Genomic DNA, 23,174 nt, shown 5'->3' with positions numbered 1-23,174 from the left:
AACTTTCGGGAGGGCTTCTTCAAGGCAAAATCAATGGTATTAAGCACACAGAAAGATAATTATTCCAAATTCCAAAAAGTAATCTAACTAGGTATCCATCAGCAGAAGCAACAATCTAGATATTAATAATCAAAACACCAATACATGGCTCAGTATAGAGAATAGTAACCTATTCAATCAATTAGATCAACCAACCAGCATAACTAATCAATTCTCCATTCCAAGAATTCCCACTGTCATTAGTAAACCTGAGTTGCAACATCTTAACCCAATCAGAAATAATACCTTAAGAAAAGGCTCAAACTTCAAAGCCCGTATCCAGACATCTACCTCTACTTTACTTTCTAGCCCATTTACACAATATCCTTAAAATCCAGAATCTTGAAACATGAGCATTCATAAATAATATGGCCATCGTATACTAAAAAAATGGCACGAGTGTTGAGCATGTGCAGTAGACAGTTTTATGTGAAACATCCTTCACTTTTCTTTTAGGTATTTCGATTTGTATATATTGATTATGAAATAACAATGGAAAGTAACAAAAATTCGAGACAAAAAAAAAAAAAAAGAAATTGTTAACAAATATTTGTATTGTGGCAGTCATATGATAAATACTTATATTGTTGCAATCATACTCCTGCAGTAGTAATTGCAGGAAGTATGACTGTGATGTCATACTGTTCAACAAATAGCTACAATCAAATACATAATTAGGCTATTGGCTTGGATCTTGTGCTTCTGTTGGAAGCAGCAGATGATGTCACTTACGTGACATCATCTGCTGACCGATCAGATTCACATTAAAAAATAAAGATTATGCTAAGGTTTTTAACAGGCATAGCAGCCTTTAAGCCATTGGAAACCTTAAGAAAGATCATGCCACTGTCATTTTAAAAGAAAAAAAAGTGACTGTAGGTATAAAGTCAAGAAAAAAATTAAACAACTTCTGGAGGAAACTGGTCGGGTGGGAAGAAACCTGACTAAGACTCAGCCAGCAAAAAAGAACAAAAGATCAAAAATAAGCTCCTTCTGGACCAAAATAAAACATTCGCTGAATCCCAAAAAAAAGTTAAAAAGGTAAACTACAGCCATTATCAATCTATAGCAGGATGGAAGCCTCCTCAACGATTCATGTTGAGGGAAATGGATCATAATCTGCCAGGCTGGTCGTGTAGGTTGGCAGATCGACTGTATTTAGCAGTCAGGAGACTTGAACCCTGGTCTACTCAAAGAGTGTGCTACTGCACTCCTGCTCCTGACCACTCAGCTAACCTGACTAAGTGCCAACCAACAAAAAAGAACAAAAAATCAAAAACAAGCTCCTTCTGGACCAAAATAAAACATCCACTGAAGCCCAACAGCTTAAAAACATTAAGATCCACAAATCTAATTGCATCCATCATCAGTATTAGGTATCACACAGGAAAATTTTTCAAATTGGATTGTAAAAATTTCGACAAAAATAGTGCCAAAAATTTTCAGAACTGCCAAAAGTACAGTCGCTTAACTGAGAAACTGAATACAATATATCACATGGCAATAGGTTTTCTTTCAAGATCAGGTCTGTGTTCACCTGTATATCTCTTTCAGATGCAGAATCTTGCCAGAAGGAAATAACTGACAGAGAGACCCGCTTAAGTTATACCCAGACTTCTCCTTGTCCCTGATATATTGGCTCTTCTAGATCTTTCTGTATAAGTCATTTTTCTTTCAAAGAATTCTTTTTTATAATCAAAAATCTGGACTCAAAATGGGAAATCCCTTATATTCATTACTAGCAGAGATTTTCACAGAAATTTGAGACAGATCTTTGAAAAGACCATCATGCCTCCTAAATTCTGGTGCAGATATATTGACAATATCCTCACTGTATAGAACCACAACAAAATTTTTCAAAAATTCTTTCAGCTCATTAATTGTCCAGGAAAGATTTCAACAATATTACCAATAAATAAATATATAGGAAACCTTTAGATACTGGTATCATCTTAAACTGCAAATTATCTCATGCCCATTCACAGAAGTTTTTAGAGCACTAAATTACTCTAAGAACCAAGTCTATGACAGGAACTCAAAACTATCAACTATCCTAACCAAAAAGAGGAAGCCAAATACTGTCTTTACAAACAAAAGAACAAGATGATTACCATATCCTGTATTCCAGTATTTAGGTAAAAAGTAGACAGAATAGCAATGGTTACAAATCTGGAGGTCCAAATTATAAACTATCTTGCTAGTGCAGCTAAATATGGCATTGAAGAATTGTATCATCATTTGAACAAGACAACAGAGGAGTGCAAAAAAAGATATTCAGGTTGGAAGAGAAAAGAAGTCCAACCCAGCATTACATGCTTTAGAATTTAGACACACCTTTTCTGTTGATGGTGCAATAATACCAGCAATGAAAAAGGTGTTAGTTCTAACATGAATACTTGCACCTGTTCAAAGACTAAATTTTAAACAGCACCAACAAAAAAAAAAAAAAAAACATACCACAGAAAAAGTCCTCCAGAGCAAAGCAATTCAAGAATCTCAACCTTAAAAGGTCCTTGAAATTTGAAAGGAAACCGCCTGGTCAAGAAGAACCAGCAGACAAAGATAATGTGCTACATGCTAAGGAACAGAAGGTAGCCTGAGCTCTTTGGCAAAATGAAATTAAGTTCCTTACCAAAAGCTCTCTCTCTCTCTCTTTTTTTTTTTTTTAACAGTAACATTGTAGCATTGTTTATTTAATTAACATAATTCAAAAATTTAATGTTATCATGTACAGACTGGTGACAAAATGTTAGCATATTTGCACCATCAATTGAAATTAAACCAAATTTTGTTGAAAGTTGGTAGCAGTTTCAGTAGTTTCTGGAAAATTCATGTGAGAGCAGCATTAAGTCACAGCACTTTGTGCTCGTGAATCCCACAAGCTCAATCAGCAAGCATAGTGGTCTTTGAACAGGAAGCTGAAGGGTTCCCCCCCCCCCCCAGAACTAAGAGTGTAACTGCTATGCAGAAAAGAATTTTGGTTTGGACACCTGCAAGAAACATGATACTTTGTTTATTCCAACAGTTTGAAGAGGAAAGTTAAATAAAGGAAAGAAAATTACCTCACATGCCCAGAAAATGTCAAAATCCTCTGCACTGGCATACAGTGCAATCCAAAAAAGTCAAAATGAGCAACTCATAAACTTTAAACACCTTGGAATTCTGTTCAATGAATCAGATTAGAAATTCAATTATATTTAAAAATGTTCTCACACATGATTAGAGTGCTGCATAATCTTTCCAGAAATAAGCAGGGAAGACTTCGATTCACTACATAGGCAGAGGGGGAAAATGCAGTGTTACAAGTATACACAAAGCATACGCACATGTGAAGTTAGCTACCCACTTGTCAAGAACATTGTTCTCATTGTGAATTCCAATCAGTTTTATTTCATTCCATAGCAAAGATTAAGATGTGCTTTTTGCACCAGGGTGCAAAAACCACATCTTACTGTCCATTGTTAAGGTACAGTACCTTAACAATGGACAGTAAGCAAAAAAATTAAGTATTAAGAATAAAATGGATTTATTAGAGAAATAAGAAACAGGCAGAAGAAATGTATTGCAGTTCATCAATTAAATTAACTCAACAGTGCATACATTTTGGAATTCAAAGCAAAACATTTATCAAGACGTGAAAAGAATCATAGCAAAATGAAATGTAAAGGATTGAAAATATCATGGCAAGTGGTCCAATTTTATTTGGAATTCAGAACTGTGTTCCAGTGGTTTATAGATCAATTTAAGTTGCATCACAATGTGTTCTGGAAAAAGTTACAGGTGAAGCAAAAGATGTGAACAATACAACCATTCTAGAGTGATTAAATTTGGTGGCTCATAGTGCATGAAGGATATATAGATAGACATTTTTAATGTAGATTAGACAGGACTCCTTTTTAAATTAACTCCTGACAAAACATTAAAATTCAAGGATAAAAAGTGTAGTGTATAGGTGGTGAACTGTCAACACATCATTTATACTAATTTGAATGGGGAAAGAAAAAAAAAAAAAAATGTTTGTCATAGGAAATTTAAAAATCGATGATTTTTCAAAAATATTAAAAAGTTACACTGATTTATAGAGCACAAATAAAACAGCTTGGATGACATTAGCTTTGTTTTAATCTCATCTGCTTCATTGGGATCATGAATTATGGGGACGTGATCAAAAATTTTACTTCTTTTGGTGAACTGAATGGTGATTGTTCAAAAGAAATACACACTGTACAAAATACGCATTTTATATACAGTATGCATTATCTACAAAAGTAAAACAGTAGTTTGCATACTTGGAGTCATAAACATGTGTAGTATGTATGCATTTTATTTCTGGTAATTAAATTCCTATTCATTTCTATTAGAAATTAATAAATGAGGTTGAGATTTAATTAATTTCTATTAAATGTCAACCTCAGTTACAATGAACGTATGACACTCAATGTCAAGAATATTGGCAACCCCTCAAATGATAACCAAGTTTGACTGTAATTGGATAATTTTTTTTCACATAAGAATTCTTGTTTGACTGTTTCATCATATTTTCCCATTTAATTGCCTTAACTGCAAATCAGCTTATTTGATTTTTTGTGGAGGTGCTATTGTCAGCCAAGGTTAACGTTATTGCCTGATGGTCCATTCCTCATGGCCTTCCCACTTTCAAATTTGTTGGTGCATTGAAGTGTTATTATTGTCCGGTCATGTTTCACTCATCATTAACTATGATGAATGTCATGGAATTTTCTAGTTCATTTAATAAGACCAGATGTTTGCAATTATAAAATCTTCTACCTTCCTACCATTTTTAGTTGTCCATTGATTATGCCATAGTGTTGACTTTGCATTCAAATTTATCATGATGATTACATTGTTAAGTCCAAGCAAGTTTAATCAGTGACACCTTAAAAACAAAGCTTGATCAGTGTGTTGATGTCATCATAATTAGGCTATAAGAAGTACATAAAGCTACATGGAAAGCTAATTTATGATGCAAGGGACAATACAATACAATACAAAAAAAAATAAATAAAATAATAATAATAAATAAAAAATTAGTTTTGATACTTAAGTGTGATAATTTTTTTTAATCATAACGTTCTGAAAAAATGAAGGCAACACATTTTATAGTTAACAATTTTATTACATTTTTGAATGTTTTACATGTAATTTGTAATCCAACTAATATAGACATTTATTCATTAAATTTAATAATTTGATTACTATAGTTGAACAGAAATTATTTTACTTTAATCAGTGCCACCTTAAAAACAAAGCTTGAGCTCATTTTCGATGTTTGAAGTTTATGTTTATGTGTTGCTTTCGATACATCATTTTTCTTTTTACAATAATTGTTCAGCAAAATATTGATAATGGTATTAATTAGCAAATTTAAAATTATTTGTTGAAAATTACCATTTTTGCAAACATCATTCAAAGAAAATCAACCAGTAATCAATAAGGTTTCTGACGAATTTCATCAATCATTAAACTAATTTTGCATTCTAAAGAATTTAAAAAGGCCAATTTCTGTTTAGCACGCATCAGAAAATAATTCTCTTTGCTGGTCATCTGGAATTTTTGCATTTAGAGAGGAGCTGAGTCTACAAAAAGTACTTGGATGAGGGAGAAGTAGGAATGCAGGAGAAATCTGTAGGCATGTGGAAATATCGAAAACACCACAGATGAAAATATTAATACTTTGGTGGAATATCTGCATGCATTCTTTTCACACTGTAACAAATGTAACTGTTCACATATGAATTTAAACACATAAATCAAGAAACAACAGAATAGCACAAATTCACTTATCCACCATGATATATTACCTTCTTATTGGTAAACTGCTTATAATATTCTTAATAAGTTTACTCCCATGAGACAAGTAGGAAGCCGAATTATCTAACTCCACAAAAAAAGCAATTATTCATTTATGTAACTTTGTAAATAAAAATTAATGAATTTAATTTTGATTAATATCACAAATTAAATTCCTTGCCTAGATCTGAATCATATGGGACCATCTTGATCACTGTACCTGCTGAATTTGAAAACCCCTATAACCGTTTCCTGTGGGGATTCTCCAAAGAACTCTTCAACTTTTCATTTCACAATGAAAAACTGAAGAGTTGAACTGAAAGGTGAAATTACAACTGCTGTGGTGGTAACCTCTGAAGAAACACTGATTGCGGTTAGAGTAAAATCTCATGTGTAAATCTAAATGTGCCTACAAATCTACAGATTTGTAGGCACATTGTTTTTGTGTGTTTTAGCACATCTGTGACTTAGGCCATATTGTACCATTATGAGTATAACAAAAATAACAAATTCCCATATCATACATATTTAATGATACTAAATTCATCAATGCCAAGCACCCACCAAAAAGGCATTAATGAATTCGATACCATTTGAAGCTTTTGATTAAGGAAAAATAAGAAAAATTCATACTTCTGTCTTTTTAGCTTTTCCTGTTTTCTTATAACAATGTTTAGAGAATTTATAACCTAAAAGGCTTCTAATTATCCAAATAACAATTACAAATGAGAAAAACCTTCTTCACAAAGATAATTCACCTTGAGACAAGTTACCTGCAAGTATGTAGAGATGTCTATCTCATTTGATTACAATAGTGTTTTTTCTTATAAACTAACCTCAATGATTTCGAAAAGCATCTTAGCTTCATTTCCATAATCTATTTTGCTGTCATATCTATTCATCTGTAAATTGCACCTTTTATTCTGCTTGCTATCAGTCTTCTGAAGTCTAAAAATATAAAATTTAGCAAATAAATAGATAATCTAAACTAAATAAAAAGCTACATTAACTCAGTAGTTACCATTCTAAAATTACAAATCAAATAGCTTAATTTAAGAATCAGAATTGTTATCATTTCAACTTGGTTCAAATGGAGACCAGACTGGAAACATTCAAAGATACTGTTTGCTTATTTCACAAACCTCAGTGTACTGCAGTTAAGTATCTGAAATTGTTACATTCTCTAATTTTAAGATTCTGCATATTTACATGAAAAATAAATTACAATTAGTAAATATGAACTTTCTGCAAATTGGAATAGAACAGCAACATTAAATATTAAAACAGATATTTTTTTTTATTCTCATAAAAATCATATCTTATATTTCCATAGAACATTTCATATAATAAACAAAACTAAATAAGTATGTGTTTTAATTTAATTTTAAAATATACAATCCACTGACAGTAGGACTAATGTTGAGATTTACTGCTTGAGTTTCTGCCAACTTCTACAGATCAGCAATATATGACATAAAATATCACCAATGGATTGGCACTGATGAAATTCATGTTGGTATCATTAATCAGATGAAATCAGAAGGTTAATCTGTTAATCAGAATAGTAGAGTTCGCAGTTGATAATCTCTATTATTTTGAAAGGGATTCTGGTGTATACAACAGGATAATAGAAAGGAGGGTTCCGTCGCTCTTCTTAGGATCTAATGCAGAAGGAGAAACATCAGTGGAAAAAGAGAGTAAAAAATGTAACACAAAATGCGTTAACTCTTGAATAGAGGTTTTAAGAATAAAAATATCATCAGGACCTGGAGACTTCAGGGACTTCTTTGTATATAGATTGGTTAGGATTCTTCTAATCTCTTTCTGTCATATAATGAACAAAATCATTGATTGGTATGACAGGAGATTTGGATGGCCAATGGTACTGGTAAGAGACCAGAAAGCTCAATTACCATTTTGACTAAAGGCAAGCTGCCTACTCTTCTTTTGCCAACTTTTCAAAATTGAATTTGGATTAATTAATTAGAACAGTTCTTGTTATAAGTAAAATATGAAAATGGAAATTTTGGCACAGCCAACAATGCTTATTCTGAACAGTCTTGGTACTTTTTTTTTTTTTTTTGGAAAATCAGGCTTAAATAAAAGATAAAAGCTCAAGATTAAATGGAAATAAAGTATTTCATTCTTATAAAAATAATTTTACTGACAGTCTGATCACATATTAAGATCAGGAAATTTAAAACAACAGTTCAACAAAGGAAAAGAAATTACAGGTCATTCTATTTGGCACTGTTATAACAGTAAACAACAGAGGGTTAAGAATAGCCACAAATGGTTTGTTCTCCATGCATTGGAGAACAAACCATTACCAAATTGTGATCTGACATATATAAAGAATAACTAACATTGTGCACTACAAAGCATTGCAGACGTGGAATGAGTACAGGGAAACCCCTGCCAATAATATCAAATAGAGAACTTTTCCAGTTTCAGTATTGAGAATAAAAATAAATTCACTGCAATTTAATCTTTATCTTCTTAAAAGAAATTTTTATTAACCTTGAACTATTTGAACATGTTGCCCAGAAAGGGGATGTTCCAAACATTAAAAAGCTTGAACACTATAAATACTAAAATATAGACGTAGCAGTTCCATAAAATGAAGTACATTCAAAAAGTTCTTTTCGATTTTTTTATTACATTACTGGTGGTAATAGTAATATCTGTGAAAATCCAACTATTGTTGCTGCTTTTCAATGCACCAGCAATGGCTACCACCACACATTTCCTCCAATGTTCTGCCCACTGTAGACTGCTGAAGTCAACACAGATATTGCTGTAAATCTACATCCATGGAAATGATTTTCCAGTTCTCCACCGAATTAGAAACCACTTAGAGCTAAATTATGAGAGTATGAAGCATGAGGTAAGAATTCAAACCTGTTGTCTAGGGAAAACAATATCACTATACATGACAAGTATATCAGTGTTGTCAGGATAAAAGATGACCCTGTTCTGGAGCACATTTGACCTCATCAGTTGCAGAGTTACCGGAAAAAATTTCTTCTGGACCTGGCATGTAATTTCTGCCAAAATTCCATATAAATTCAGAGCACAAAGCTTCAGGCTATGGAAAAGCATACAACTAATGTGCTGATAGTACTTTATTATCCTTTGCTAATGCACTACAATTATATCAGTATATTGTATCGAACTCCAAAATAATTCATTGTGAGTCTCAGAAAATGTTTTGTACAAAGGGAATATGCTTTGTAAAAAAGATAGGTGGAACAGGACCAGGGTATGTCTGCCAGGGGCAAAGGTTGATGACGTTGTAGAGCGAATATCATCTTTTAAGGGCACAAAAGGTGATATAGTTGTACACGTTGGCACTAATAATATTAAGAGTAGGAGACTGGCAGAATTACTTAACAAGTACAGGTCACTGTTGAACAAAAGCCGTGAATTAGGGTTGAATTTGAAAGTGTCTGCAATTCTGCCCAGACACGATAGGAGGGAGTATATGATGAGAGCCTTGTCGATCAATTCGGCCCTGGAAAGATTGTGCAAGGCTCAAGGGGTAGAATTTTTTTCAGCCTGGACTGTACTTGTTGACAGGAGAGATTGCTTCTACAGGGATGGGATACACTTAAATAGAAAGGGTGCAAGAATATTTGCTGATGCTATCGAGGCAGCGTTAGGTGGGTCGGAAAACTGCTAGCTTGGGGGGAGACAAAGACCAATAGATTGACAGTAGCCACTGGCAGAGGTGAAAGAGATTCTTGCACTGCTTCTATTAGAATGAGCAGAAGCCTGAAAAACAAGATGCATGGTATTTCAGAGACTGCTGGGAGCCATTGCGGTACAAGTAAACACATGGGTTGTGTTAGGGTAGCTAAGAATAGAAACAGGTGCAGGTATACTTGCGTGTACACCAATGCTAGGAGTTTAGTAAATAAATTTGATGAATTTGAGGTATTGCTCAAAACATCAAAGGCAGATATTGTTGGGATATCAGAGATGTGGTGTCACACAGATATAAGGGATGCAGAACTGCAATTTGGGGAGTACAACGTCTACAGAAAGGATAGACAGGATAGGAAGGGGGGAGGGGTTATGCTATTAGTTAAGAAACACATAAAAACCAAGGAAGTGAAGCCAGTCGACATCGCTGGACAGTGCAGTGTTGAGTCAGTTTGGTGTGACATAAGCATTGGGAGATCAAAATTGAGAGTAGGAGTGTGCTATAGGCCTAACGACTCTGATGAGTATAATAAGGAACTGTACAGGGAAATAGAGTGGGCCAGTAAATCTGAGAGTCTTATAATGGGAGATTTTAATTTCCCAGATATTGACTGGAATTTGGGGGCTGGTTACTCACACACTAGCAGGGCTTTTGTGGATTTATTGGATGATTGTTTTCTACATCAGCATGTTCGGGAGGCAACTAGAGGGAGTAATACTCTTGATTTGATTATCAGCAGTGATTCTTCATGCATTAAGAATCTGCAGATAAATGAACCACTAGGTGGCAGTGATCACAGTGTGCTGAAGTGGGATTTACTCAAAGAGGTAACTACCATTAGGGGTAAAGGGAAGGGTTATTGCTTCCGTAAAGGCGACTACGATGGACTGAGACAGTATTTAAATTCTATACAGTGGGACCAACTGATGATGTTACCAACAGCAAATTCAAAATGGGAAGCATTCAAAGAACTTATCTTGGAAGCTACTAGGCTTTACATACCAACTAAGAAATATTGTTCAAGGTTTAGGCCAAAATGGATGTCAGATGAACTAATGAGGCATATGGCAGAGAAGAAAAATGCATGGGATACTTACAAATTAACACATGACACAGAAGCCTATGATAGATACAAGTTGATATGCAACCAATTTACAAAGGAGGTTAGGCAGGCGAAGGCAGATTACGAGAAATCCTTGGCAGGGGATGCAAAGAAAAACAGCAATGAGTTCTTTACTTATGTAAACTCTAGAAGGAAGGGGATGAATCAGATTGGTCCACTTGATATTGATGGGTCAACTGTTGATGATCCTGCTCAGGTAGCTAACAAACTAAATGAATATTTTGCATCGACATTCACACATGAGGAGTTATTCAGCAAGGGGAATGCCAGAGGTGTATTCAACTCTAGCAGTAAGCTACAGAATCTTGAAATAACTGGGAGTAAAGTGGAGGAGAAACTGTTGAAGATAAACACAAGAAAGGCACCCGGGGTGGATGGGATCTATCCAGTTATATTAAAGGAGGCAGCAAAGGAAGTAAGCAAACCCTTAGCCATAGTTATGAGAGCTTCCTTGGACTCAGGGGAGGTACCCATGGACTGGAAATGTGCAAATGTGACCCCAATTCACAAAGGAGGATCAAAGGCTGAAACAAGTAATTATAGACCTGTGAGCTTAACTTCTGTTCCAGGAAAATTAATGGAGGCACTGGTTAAAGAAGCACTGCAGGATCATTTAGACAAGACTTCAGTTATAGCTCAGACACAGCATGGTTTTGTTAAGGGGAAGTCTTGCCTGACCAACTTGATTGGATACTATGATGCAGTCACAAAAGAGCTGGATGCAGGGAATAACTTTGATATTATATACTTGGATCTTAGAAAGGCTTTTGATACTGTTGCACATGGAAGACTGCTACACAAATTGGAGCAGTGTGACATTGGAGGCAAATTGCTGCTATGGATAAAGGGGTGGTTGAGGGGGAGAAGACAGAGAGTGGTAATCAATGGACACTGCTCATCGTGGACTGATGTTATTAGTGGAGTCCCTCAGGGCTCAGTGTTGGGTCCATTATTGTTTTCTGTATTTATAAATGATATTGATGATGGTATATCAAGCTTAATGTCCAAGTTTGCAGATGATACAAAGGTTGGCAGGGTTGTCAAGGACACTACTGACACTATGCTACTGCAACAGGATCTGGAAAGGTTGAGCAGATGGGCTGAGAGGTGGCAAATGAAGTTTAACATTGACAAATGTAAAGTACTACACATGGGAAACAGCAACCCCAGAGCAACGTATCAACTCTGTGGTACTACACTGACAGTGGTAGAGAATGAAAGGAACTTGGGGGTGATTGTGCAGGCAGATATGAAGTTCTCTGAGCAGTGCAGACGGGCTGCAAGAGTAGCTCATGGAGTATTGTCAATGATATACAGGAATTTTTCCAGCAGGGATAAGGAGGTGATTATTCCATTGTATAAGGCAATGGTCAGGCCACACCTAGAGTACTGTATACAGGTCTGGAGGCCTCATTTCAAGAAGGATGTAGAGCTGCTGGAACGAGTACAGAGAAGGGCAACAAGATTAGTGAATGGAACAAAGGGGTGCTCTTACGAAGAAAGGCTTAAGTTTTGCAAATTACAGTGTCTGGAGACTAGGCACCAGCGAGGTGATCTGATAGAGGTGTATAAAGCCTTGAATGGTTTAAGCATGCTCAATGCTGATGGGATTCTTCCTCTAGCTCAGAAAAATCACCTGAGAGGGCATAAATTCAAATTGAGGAAAGACAGATGTAGGATAGACGTGCGGAAATTTGCCTTTAGCCAGCGGGTGGTTGGTTGGTGGAACAGACTTCCATCCCTTGTGGTGGAGGTTGATAGCCTAAATAAGTTTAAGGCTCAGCTGGACAGGTATTTTGAACGAACAGAGGGGTGAAGTGGAAGTGGGTTTTTTTTTTTTTTTTTGTTTTTTGGCTGATGCTGCATAAGCTTGCTTTCTTGCATCAAATGCCTCTACTAATGCTAATGTTATACAGAACCATCTGAGAAACTGCCACCTGGAATTTTTATGGCAGAGAATCTGCATGTTTCCTTTATGCAGGTGTTTATTTCTAGGTTAAACAATGGAAACCATGATTTATACATTGCTATGACCTGCCAGATGAATCCTGGGCCTCCACATCCATGGCAGATCATCATGTTGGTCTGCCATGGATGTGGAAATCCTCACCCTAGTTTGCATCTGATCTGTAGTGAGACAGATATGTTATCTCATGCAGAAGAAATGCATTCCTAGTATTAACGGTGATTTTTATGTATAATAAGTTTGGATTAATTTCTTCCATGAGAACAAAAATGGTGAAGGCCATTGTCATATAATGTAAATGATTACTAAGTCGTATTTTGAAAAGTTAATTTTGAAGCTGCTATTTTGTCATAAATAACAATGTTAATATATAAAGGAAATAAATGTCATACTTAAAATTTTTGTTAACAAAGGTTAAATGATCCCTCTTCTGAAAATTTTATTGCTGTAAAATTATAGTGCATTTTTGTGAGTAGAAAATATGCTCCTGGCACCGAAATGTTAGCTGTGAGAGAGAGTGAGTTCACGTGATTACTGGTAGCGTGAGAGCATGGTTCGTGTGATTACTGGTAGCATGAGAGCATGGTTCACATGATGATGTAATGGAACATTACAATACGATAAGAGAGGAGAACCCAATTATGGAGTAATATAAAATAGGTGTAATCATTGTAAAATGTTTTATCATAATGAAGTGAATTGAAGTCCAATAGCTGGTTATTATTGATTAATGTTTGAGTTAACATTTCCAAGCTTTTTCATTATACACACTCTGTTTATATCTAAAGAATGAATAATAAAGAAAAACAGTATGCAAACTTTCTCTAATATTTTGAGAAAAATATTTTCCACAAATTGATATCAATTTGTGGAAAATCATTACTTCTTGTCAGTGACTGTTGAAAGTTCCAGGAAATTTTGGCAATCTTCAGTTTGTAAAACTAATGCTAGTTGAGAGCCCATATTCTTTGTAGTTATATATGATAGATATTGTGATGCTGGTTTGTTATATAATTGTCCAGAGTTCTCAGAAGTTCCTTCTGTGATTATGTTATTCTAATAATTCTGTCTCGAGTAGATAAAACCTAAAGAAAATATTAGTCATTTGAAAAAGCTTCTTAATTTTAATAAATTGTCATTTATTCTCCTGAAGAAACTGCCTTTCAGAGGTGTGTTATTTACATGTCAGAACCTGAATAATGGATAATAAACCAATGGGTTTCATAAGATATGCATATTCCTTGTTCAGAGTTATAATCTAAGAGTAAGTTGGAGAACACAAATAACATACGTATACACATAATTGGCGCAAGCTGACAGGATATTATGGCATAGGTAAACTGCATAAAATTGAAAATTTTTATGACAAGTCCTGAAAGACAATTTGCTATTGTTAAAAAGATACTGCTTTTTATTTTTATATGAACTGATAGTTAATCTGACATGCTGGCATTAACTTGACTAGAACTGCAGTACTTCCATTGGAAACAGAAAATGTAGTCTGCTGGTGACATAAATATAATTTCAAATAATATAAGCGAAGCTCAGACTTGTTCAAATGCTATTAATGAAAACCAGTTATAACCACAGTTAAGTCTAGGTGCTTTGATTCAAGCATTCAATGGTGAAAATGTAGAATATCCCATACCTTTATTTATTTCTTATGTAAAGACTGAGACATATTGGAAACTGAAACACATACAGTTGCAATTATTTATCCTATATTGCAGAGTAGGGCCTGTCTCTTTGTTCTAGCCAGGAGAGGGGTACCTTTTTACATTGGAAGGCAATATATTTTATTTAACCAAGATACTATTAGGCCGCATGCTGAGAATTTAATAAATATAAAAAAAAATTATATTTTTTCAGGCATATTTAGAATTTTAATTACAGCCTGTTATTGTATGAGGAATTTAAACAAAAAAATTAGTGAAGACTTATTAGTGAAGAATTATTTGCTTAGCAAAGATGATAACAAAACTAAAAATGGAAGAATTTAAACGACAAACCATTTAATGACTTTTTGTGACCGCTTAATGCCAGATAGTAGTCTGATATTTGGTTCCAGCATCATTCAGCATAGTTTTAATTGGTCCTCCAATTGAATATCCGTCATCTGAGATCTCAAGCTTGTTTTAATTTGTGTTATATATGAAAATGTTGATTGACAACAGTAGGTTGTGCCAAAAAAAAAGATAGCATTCAACAAGCATGTTGACATAGATGTGAGTATTCAACAGCATTTTTCTGTATTTGACGAGGATCCTTCTTCGTGTCAAATAGACTTCAGAATATTATCTTCTGAGAGCTCAATCAGGTGCTTTGGAGATATCAATCATGTGGTTAAAAAGCTAGTTTCAGTATGAAATCATATTTCTCAAAATCAGAACCTTTCAGTGTATTCTTCAATCAGGGAGTCTAGAATAGCTGTGTATTCTTTCATGTTGCATTTCCTTAATGATTTATTTGTATCCTGTTCATTAATTACTTTTCTCAGTTCAGGAAAGTGTTCAGCTGAAAGTTCTGATTGGGTAAGCAGGGTTTTGAAAAAAGTCAGCTTTTTCCGAAATGCCTGTGTTTTAAGCAACATATTATATATAGATTTGGTTTTACCTTGCAAAAAAATATTTAGATCATTTTGCTTTGACATATCTCTATATGACATATGCCATATCTCTGCAGAATTCCACTTTTGACAATTCACAATGTTGATTCAAACATTGTGAATTGTCACTCAAAAATAAAAGTTTGACAAGTATCTGTCCTTGGGACAACCAGCACACTTTAGAATGATACGGCAGATTCGCACTGACTGTTTCATCATCAAGTCGAAGCATGTTGCAAAACTGGCAATGTTGTGGTGTATTTGCTCGAATGTAGTTTACAATACCTACAACTTTATTTAATGTGTCAGTTAAAACAGTAGATTTGGCACACAGATTCTGCTGATGAAGAATACAGTGAAAGGAAATCAAAGTATCTGGATCTGGCAATTCTTTCTGTGGTAATGCAACAAATCCTTCATGTTTTCCTCTCGTGGAAGGTTTGTTGTTTGTTTGTTATTTGGTTTTTAGGAGCATTAGCAACTAAGGCCATATTGCTCCGGGGATATGCGGTGGTCATTCCCTGACCTTTCCGCATCCTCTGTATTTGGTGGTGACGGGCTCAAACCCCAGTTTAATCAAGAAGCGTGTGCTACGCACTGCTGCTCCTTCCCACCTGGCTATGGAGGCGCCTCATGGAAGGTGCACCATCTGCACATACACTTATTAAATTACATAAATTCAGTTTTGCTTCATGGCATTTTTATTTGAAGATGATGAAGATGTCAATTCCACATGTCCTGGCAGAGTAAGGGTACCTAAAGCCAGTAACTCCTCATGACAATGAAAACCTGCAGTTATAACACAAACAAAAAATAACACCTGTGCTGAGTCAGTAATGTCAGTGGATTCATTCAAGCCAATCAAATAATAAAGGTCTTCAATTCGGCATATTGCATGAAGCTGTTCTGTTATATTACAGACTAATTCATGTTGCTGATCAGTTATGGTCCTCCTTGAAAGAGGTAGTTGTTTGTGTTTATTAGCCTTAGCTGAATCTAAACAACCCACAACTTCCAACAATGCATTCTTTTATGATTTCCACATCGCTAAATGGCTTACCTCTTCTTCTAAGTATATATGCTACTTTATATGTCACTTCAATGATGTCAGTCCCTTGTCCTGACATAGTTTTGAATACTTGTTCTATAGAATACTTTTCTATCTTTCATTTTCTTAAGTGCAGACTTTCGAGGTTCTCCATCTAGTTTAGCATATTTATTGTCCTTATGAGTCGCATAATGCTGATATGCATTATATTTCTTCACTGTTGCCAATATGGCATTGCAGAGTAACATTTTCTCTTTCACTGCAACAACATAATACTGCAATTCCCATTCTTCATTGAATAGTCTTTTCTTCCTCTAATGTTCTTTTCTTATTTCTTGACATAATCGGGTTACCAGTAAAAATTAAAAATGAAATACACAGATTGACTGAAGATTCAATTTTAAAGGAAACAAGCACTGGAAACCGATGGCACTGGGGAGAATGACCGGAATGTCAAATGATACTGTTAGCAGTCTGGGAGATGGGTTATTGCTAAATGAAGTTCAGCTTCAAGTGGAAGTGATGCCATATCGTCTATATGGGAAACAATAATATTCTGTAAAGATTAGTGAATTAGAATAAATGCTTTATTTTGTATTTACTTTAAATATATAATTGATTATTTTCCTTAACTAGAAAAGGCAATGCATACATTTTATATAACACATACATTTTCTTTACACGTTACTGTTCTTTCTTAAGAAGCTCTCAGGCCTGTGACGTGAATCACTGGGTGGTTGCCAGTTCACCAATTACCAAGTTGCCACTGACAGGCCTCTCGCTAACCACACAGTTATTGATATAAATAATTTTATCTCTTCACTTTGTTTTATCCTCTATTGATCTATCCAATAGTTTTATGCCTTTTATGTTTCTTTTGGTAATGTACGGCATAACTGTAAACTAAATTATATAAGGAGAATAACGATATATAAAAAAGGGAATAGATAAAATTTAACTTAAAAATATTTTGAGTTTGGTGTTATGTCACGAAATAAAAGACAGATTTTGCATTTGAGAGAGATAAAAGGCTGCAGGTTCCCCACCCATATTCTAAGCACTTGGCATATGAGAAAAACAACTCATATGAGATGAAACAAGCTCTGTTGGTTGAACTGCTTATAAGCAAAAGATCACATTTGCTTTTCCTCTGTTGCTCTCATCTCACAAAAACCTGAAGAGACAACCTCAATATGTAAACAGAATGTCCACATTAATAGAGAGAATAAATATCAATCAGATAAACAAGATTAAATTTCTTTTTTGCTGCTAAGTACGGTATCTGTTAATAGACTGAAATAAGTGTGCAAAGTTAGCTAGGTTTCCACGTTACATTGCACTGCAGCTTTGATCATTTCAAACAAATGAAGTAAAAAAAAAAAAAAAAAAGATTAAGCACGAAACCATTTAAAATATTCTTCAGATACAAAGTCTTCTCTAATATTCCTTGCTCTGAGTTATAACAATTTTTTTGTGCATCAGAAAAGAACTGTGTACATTTTTTAAGAAAATATATAGCCTAAAGTTGTATCATCTTATCAACAACTGCTGAAAAAATATAAACAAACCTTTGTTTACAATTATCACAGCACTGTACTGTTCCTCCAATGTTTTTGATCTGCATACCTTCTAAATAAGTCAGAAGTGTTTGCCGACGACAATCAGTAGTATGAAGAAATTTCTGCATTTTCCTGATCATATCCATTTTATACTGAAGAAACTTGGGATTCCTAATATCTTTCAAAAAATGCCTATTATGGGGAGAAAAAAAAAAAAAAAAGACCACACATAAGCTCTTAACTACTAATTTAAAAATTGTACACTATTAAAAATTAGTTGAAATCAGTATGCTATACAACATACCAAATGCTTTATAAATTTTTTCCCCTCATTTTTATAATACAGCATTTGCATCTATCATATCTGGTGAGTATGGGCTTGGCACACCCAGGGTCCTGAGCTGGATATCATCATTCTTCTCTTTCATGGTGATTCCCTTCTACTCTTCTATTCGGGATTTTTTTTTTTTTTTTTTGGCTGGTGCAGCATAAGCCTCAGGCTTCCTTGCACCATATAGCTAATAATAATAATAATAATAATCTACTGCAAATACATTTATTGATGTGAGAATCAGCAGAAATCAATACTATATATACAGTAGACTCTCGATTTTCTGGGATAGATGGTAAAATAAAAATCCCGGATAATCGATTTCCCGGTTAATCCAAAAATACAGTAACTCCCCGACATATGTTCCAGGACTTGTTACATAAGTCGAGTTTTATGTAACTAGGGAATGACTAATAAAATATTGTTCTTATATCCAAAATTACAAAAATCACATAATATCCTCAAAAGAATGAAGAAAAATAGTTATATATTTTTAATTAGTTCAATAAAAAACTTTTATCTTTTTTTTTTTTTTTTTTTTTTATGTGAACCCCAAACACGAGAGGTATTAGAACCTATAGTACTTAGTACCGTGCTTGGATTGGAGGTTGAGAAGACGAGAGAAGATATTTGTTGACATTGGACTTGAACTTCTGTAGATTGTAATTTTCAGGAAATACATATGAAGGAAGGTTGTTCCAAAAAATGGCAGTTGAATGAATAAATGAGGAAGATGAAAAGTTGGTTCTGTGGGTTTCAAGTTGGACAGTAAATGGATGTTGGCTGGTGGTGGCACGGGTTCGGACTGTTTTGAATGAGAGAGAGCAGGAATTAAAGAAGCCAATTCAGAAGAACAGTGCCCATGGAAGTATCTGTAGAAGAGGCATGCAGCAGAAACAGTACATCTATGAGAAAGCGAGTGGAGAGACTCTGTTAGAGATGAATCATTAATTAACCTAACTGCCCTCTTCTAAATGGAATCAAGAAGCCTGAGACAGGTTTTGGGAGCACCACGCCAGATGTGGGAACAATATTCCATGGCAGGGCGGATTTGCGATTTATACAGAGTGAGCATCTGTTTGGAAGAACAGTAACGCAAAGAGTGAAAGCGAAAACCAAGTTTTTTAGATGCTGCAGAGAAAGCAATATTTGTAATGTGCTTGTGCCAAGAGAGGTTAGAAGTCAGAGTAATCCCCAAAAGAGATATATCATTTTGCCTAGAAATCGGGGTGTCACCAAAGATAAGCATAGGAGCAGAAGAATCCTTTTTGGAGATATAAGACAAGACTGAGTTTTAGAAGGGTTGGAATCAACTAAGTTGTCTTTGCCCCACTGGAGAATTACCTGAAGATTGGCATTTAAGGAATTGGTAGCAGATTTTCGAGAAGTTGAAGCTGATTGAGCAGGGCAAGGTTTCTCAAAATGGAAAGTGGAAGGCAATGTGCTATCATCAGCAAAACTATGGATAGGATTTCCAGTCAATGGAAGAAGGTCATTAATATAAAAGAGGAAAAGAGTGGGGGAAAGAACTGAACCTTGGGGGACACCGGCATTAGTGAAGAAGTTAGAAGACAGAGAGCCAACCATCACCCTCAGTGAGCGATCAGAGAGAAAACTGGATAACCAATTACTAAAAACAGTTGGCAAACCGTAAGATGGAAGCTTGTTTAGAAGACCTTTATGCCAAACACGATCAAAAGCCTTTGAGATGTCAAGAGCAACTACTTGTGTTTCACCGAACCTTTCCATTGAATTAGTCCATAAATGGGTAACATAAGCCAGAATATCACCAGTGGATCGACACTGACGGAATCCACACTGGCGATTTTTGATCAGACGGAAGGTTTCTAGGTAGTTTAAGAGTTGGCGGTTAATTGATTTCTCCATTACTTTAGAAAGAGTAGAAGTAATTGCAATGGGACGATAATTGGATGGGAGGGATTTGTCACTCTTTTTAGGAACTGGCTGGATATTTGTTTGTTATTTAGTTTTTAGGAGCATTAGCAACTAAGGCCATATTGCTCGGGGAATATGCGGTGGTCATTCCCTGACCTTTCCACATCCTCCGTATTTGGTGGTGACGGGCTCGAACCCCGGTCTAATCAAGAAGAGTGTGCTACGCACTGCTGCTCCTTCCCACCTGGCTACGGAGGCGGCCTCTGGCTGGATATGAGCAAATTTCCAAGCAGAAGGAAAAACACCTTTGGAATAAGAAAGTGAAAAAAGGTGGCAAAGAATAGGAGTAAGTTCAGGAGCACAAGTTTTGAGAACAAGTGGAGAAATACCATCAGGACCTGGAGCTTTCTTAGCATCAAGATTCATCAAAATCCTTCTGATATCCTTTTGACGGAAGACCACAGGAGGCATTGAATGCAGCGTGTTGGGAATGGTGGGAGGTGTTTTACCAAGATCATTAATACATGAGCTGGAAGAAAAATGGGATGCTAGCAGGTCAGCTTTATCCTTGGCTGAAGTGACAATAGAACCATCTGGTTTGGACAGAGGTGGGAGCAGAGATGGGCAAAAGTTTCGGCCAACAGCTTTGGCAAGAGACCAGAATGCTCGGCTACCATTAGGGCAAGAAGCAAGTTTTCTACTCTTAGCCTGTTCAAACTCTAGTTTGGACTGATTAATAACTGCTTTACAATTGTTGCGGGCTTTGGTGTAGGCAGAAAATGAAACTGAAGAATTATAAACAAGTCAATTACGATATGCAACATTACGATAGCATCAAGATTCATCAAAATCCTTCTGATATCCTTTTGACGGAAGACCACAGGAGGCATTGAATGCAGCGTGTTGGGAATGGTGGGAGGTGTTTTACCAAGATCATTAATACATGAGGTGGAAGAAAAATGGGATGCTAGCAGGTCAGCTTTATCCTTGGCTGAAGTGACAATAGAACCATCTGGTTTGGACAGAGGTGGGAGCAGAGATGGGCAAAAGTTGCGGCCAACAGCTTTGGCAAGAGACCAGAATGCTCGGCTACCATTAGGGCAAAAAGCAAGTTTTCTACTCTTAGCCTGTTCAAACTCTAGTTTGGACTGATTAATAACTGCTTTACAATTGTTGCGGGCTTTGGTGTAGGCAGAAAATGAAACTGAAGAATTATAAACAAGTCAATTACGATATGCAACATTCTTCTCTTTAACAGCCTTAGCACATTTATTGGAAAACCAAGGTTTAGATAAAGCACGAGATTTTAAAGTGGAGTGTGGGATAAAGGATTCTATTCCTGCAAGAATAATTTCACTGACACGATCTGAGCAAACGTTGACATCAGAAGTTTTGAAACAGTAATCTGACAAAGGGAAGGAAGAAAAGAAGTCTCGCAGGTCATCCCATTTTGCATTCTTGTAATGCCAAACAATACGAGGTTGGGAATAGCCATGTGATAAAGGTTCCATTGGAGAAGAGACAGTCACCAAGTTGGGATCTGAAGTGCCTAAAGGACCTGTCACTTCGACCGTGTACTTAGAAGGGTTGTTTGTGAGAAAAAGATCAACCGTATTGGCTGTATGATTAGGATTGTCCGGTATTCTTGTAGGTAAATGAACAATCTGTGCTAGGTCATTAGTAATTGCAAAAGCCTCAGCATCTCGACCTGCTGGGTCGGTGTGACTAGAAAACGGAAGCCAGCTGGAGTTGTGAACATTAAAATCTCCAAGGAAAATTACCTCACTGTTAGGAAAGTTGGACTGGAGAAAGTCAAATTGCAAAGAGAGGAAGTCAAAGAGCTCCAAGTGATTAGTGGAGTTGGAAGAACGGTAGAGACAACAGATGAATTTGACACAATGAGGTAGAGAGATTTTAAGCCAGAGAAGATCAAAGAGAGGAGATTCCAAATTTCCAAGTCTCTGACAGGGAATATCAGAACGGACATATTGAAAGTTATTCAGTAGCTTTCACCTTAATACTCTTATCAGTACTCTCATGACATTGCTTGTGACCTGATATAATCAAAATCATTTTGGACTGACTTTTAGAAAATAGAGAACTTAACTTGTTTGCAACTAAAAAATTGTAGACTTAATGAAACCACTAAGACTGATTGTATTATTTTGAGTGACAAAGCTGTATACTGTTTACACTGTAAGAAAACTAACAATGTTAACTATAAATGTTGTTTTATTCTGTGGAAACTGTTAGGAATTTGTTTAAATGCAACTGTTTGGGTGTTTTTATCAGTTATATTTTCAGACTAAATGATCTTTGAGCTCTGTAAATTTTTATTTCAATAAACTAAAAGTACTTAAAAAGTTTAATAACTTAGTGTCTATTTAATTTCAAACAATTATGATCTCTTGACATTTAAGCTGAAGCTTACAGCTTCAAACCTGTGTAGACTTCAGGGAACCCATGCAGTCACCGAAACAGTTAAACTGATTCATATGTGTTACAGGGAACACAATTATCATACTGTTATATCTCACTAATAATATAATGGTGTGGTCACGTGTTAATTTAATGTTTAATAGTTTATTTACTGCAGAAGAACTGTAAGAATTCTACCAATAACAGTGGCCAGCATGATTTTTACGTGTAGATTTTGAAAATAATTCTTAAAATTACACATCACTTCACAATTTCTACATAGAAGGTTTTTGTGTTTACCCATAATATGTATATCTTACTACAATTTAGGGAAGTAGATCTGTTGTATTACTTGTAAATAATAATGTCTGCATATGATAATAGATTGCATTAATATTGGGAAGGGTTAACACATTCAACCTAATATGTTTGCTTCCTACCTCACTCCCAGTAACAAGTTGCAGTGTGAATAGGTGTACAGTTTACTTGTGTATTTATTACATATTTTTCCACATAAAGAAGACCTGCAACACCAGATTCCCAAAATTATGAGAAAGGAAGCAGTGATGAATATGGTGAAGATTCTTTTGTTGCAGACTTTGGACTGTTCAAATGATCTGGACTACCAACCAGAAACCAACATGCCACACTTAATTAATCAAGATGAGTTGA

The 23,174-nt window shown here is 35.3% G+C and overlaps 1 protein-coding gene across 1 annotated transcript in view; it reads right to left on the bottom strand.

The window, feature by feature from the left end:
- Positions 1-23,174, bottom strand: part of LOC150079408 (bifunctional 3'-5' exonuclease/ATP-dependent helicase WRN-like) — a 307,463-nt gene that overhangs the window by 105,679 nt on the left and 178,610 nt on the right. Inside the window, exons 15-16 of the mRNA XM_090384034.1 lie at positions 17,867-18,049; positions 6,687-6,798 (exon numbers count right to left, since the gene is read on the bottom strand). Of these exons, the coding sequence (XP_090240160.1) occupies positions 6,687-6,798; positions 17,867-18,049 (295 nt within the window). The remainder of the gene's footprint in view (positions 1-6,686; positions 6,799-17,866; positions 18,050-23,174) is intronic.

This window comes from Mastigoproctus giganteus, chromosome 10 (genome assembly GCF_048544385.1).
Source record: "Mastigoproctus giganteus isolate SK-2022 chromosome 10, ASM4854438v1, whole genome shotgun sequence".
NCBI lineage: Eukaryota > Metazoa > Arthropoda > Arachnida > Uropygi > Thelyphonidae > Mastigoproctus > Mastigoproctus giganteus.
This window is presented reverse-complemented; position numbering and strand designations above follow the sequence as displayed.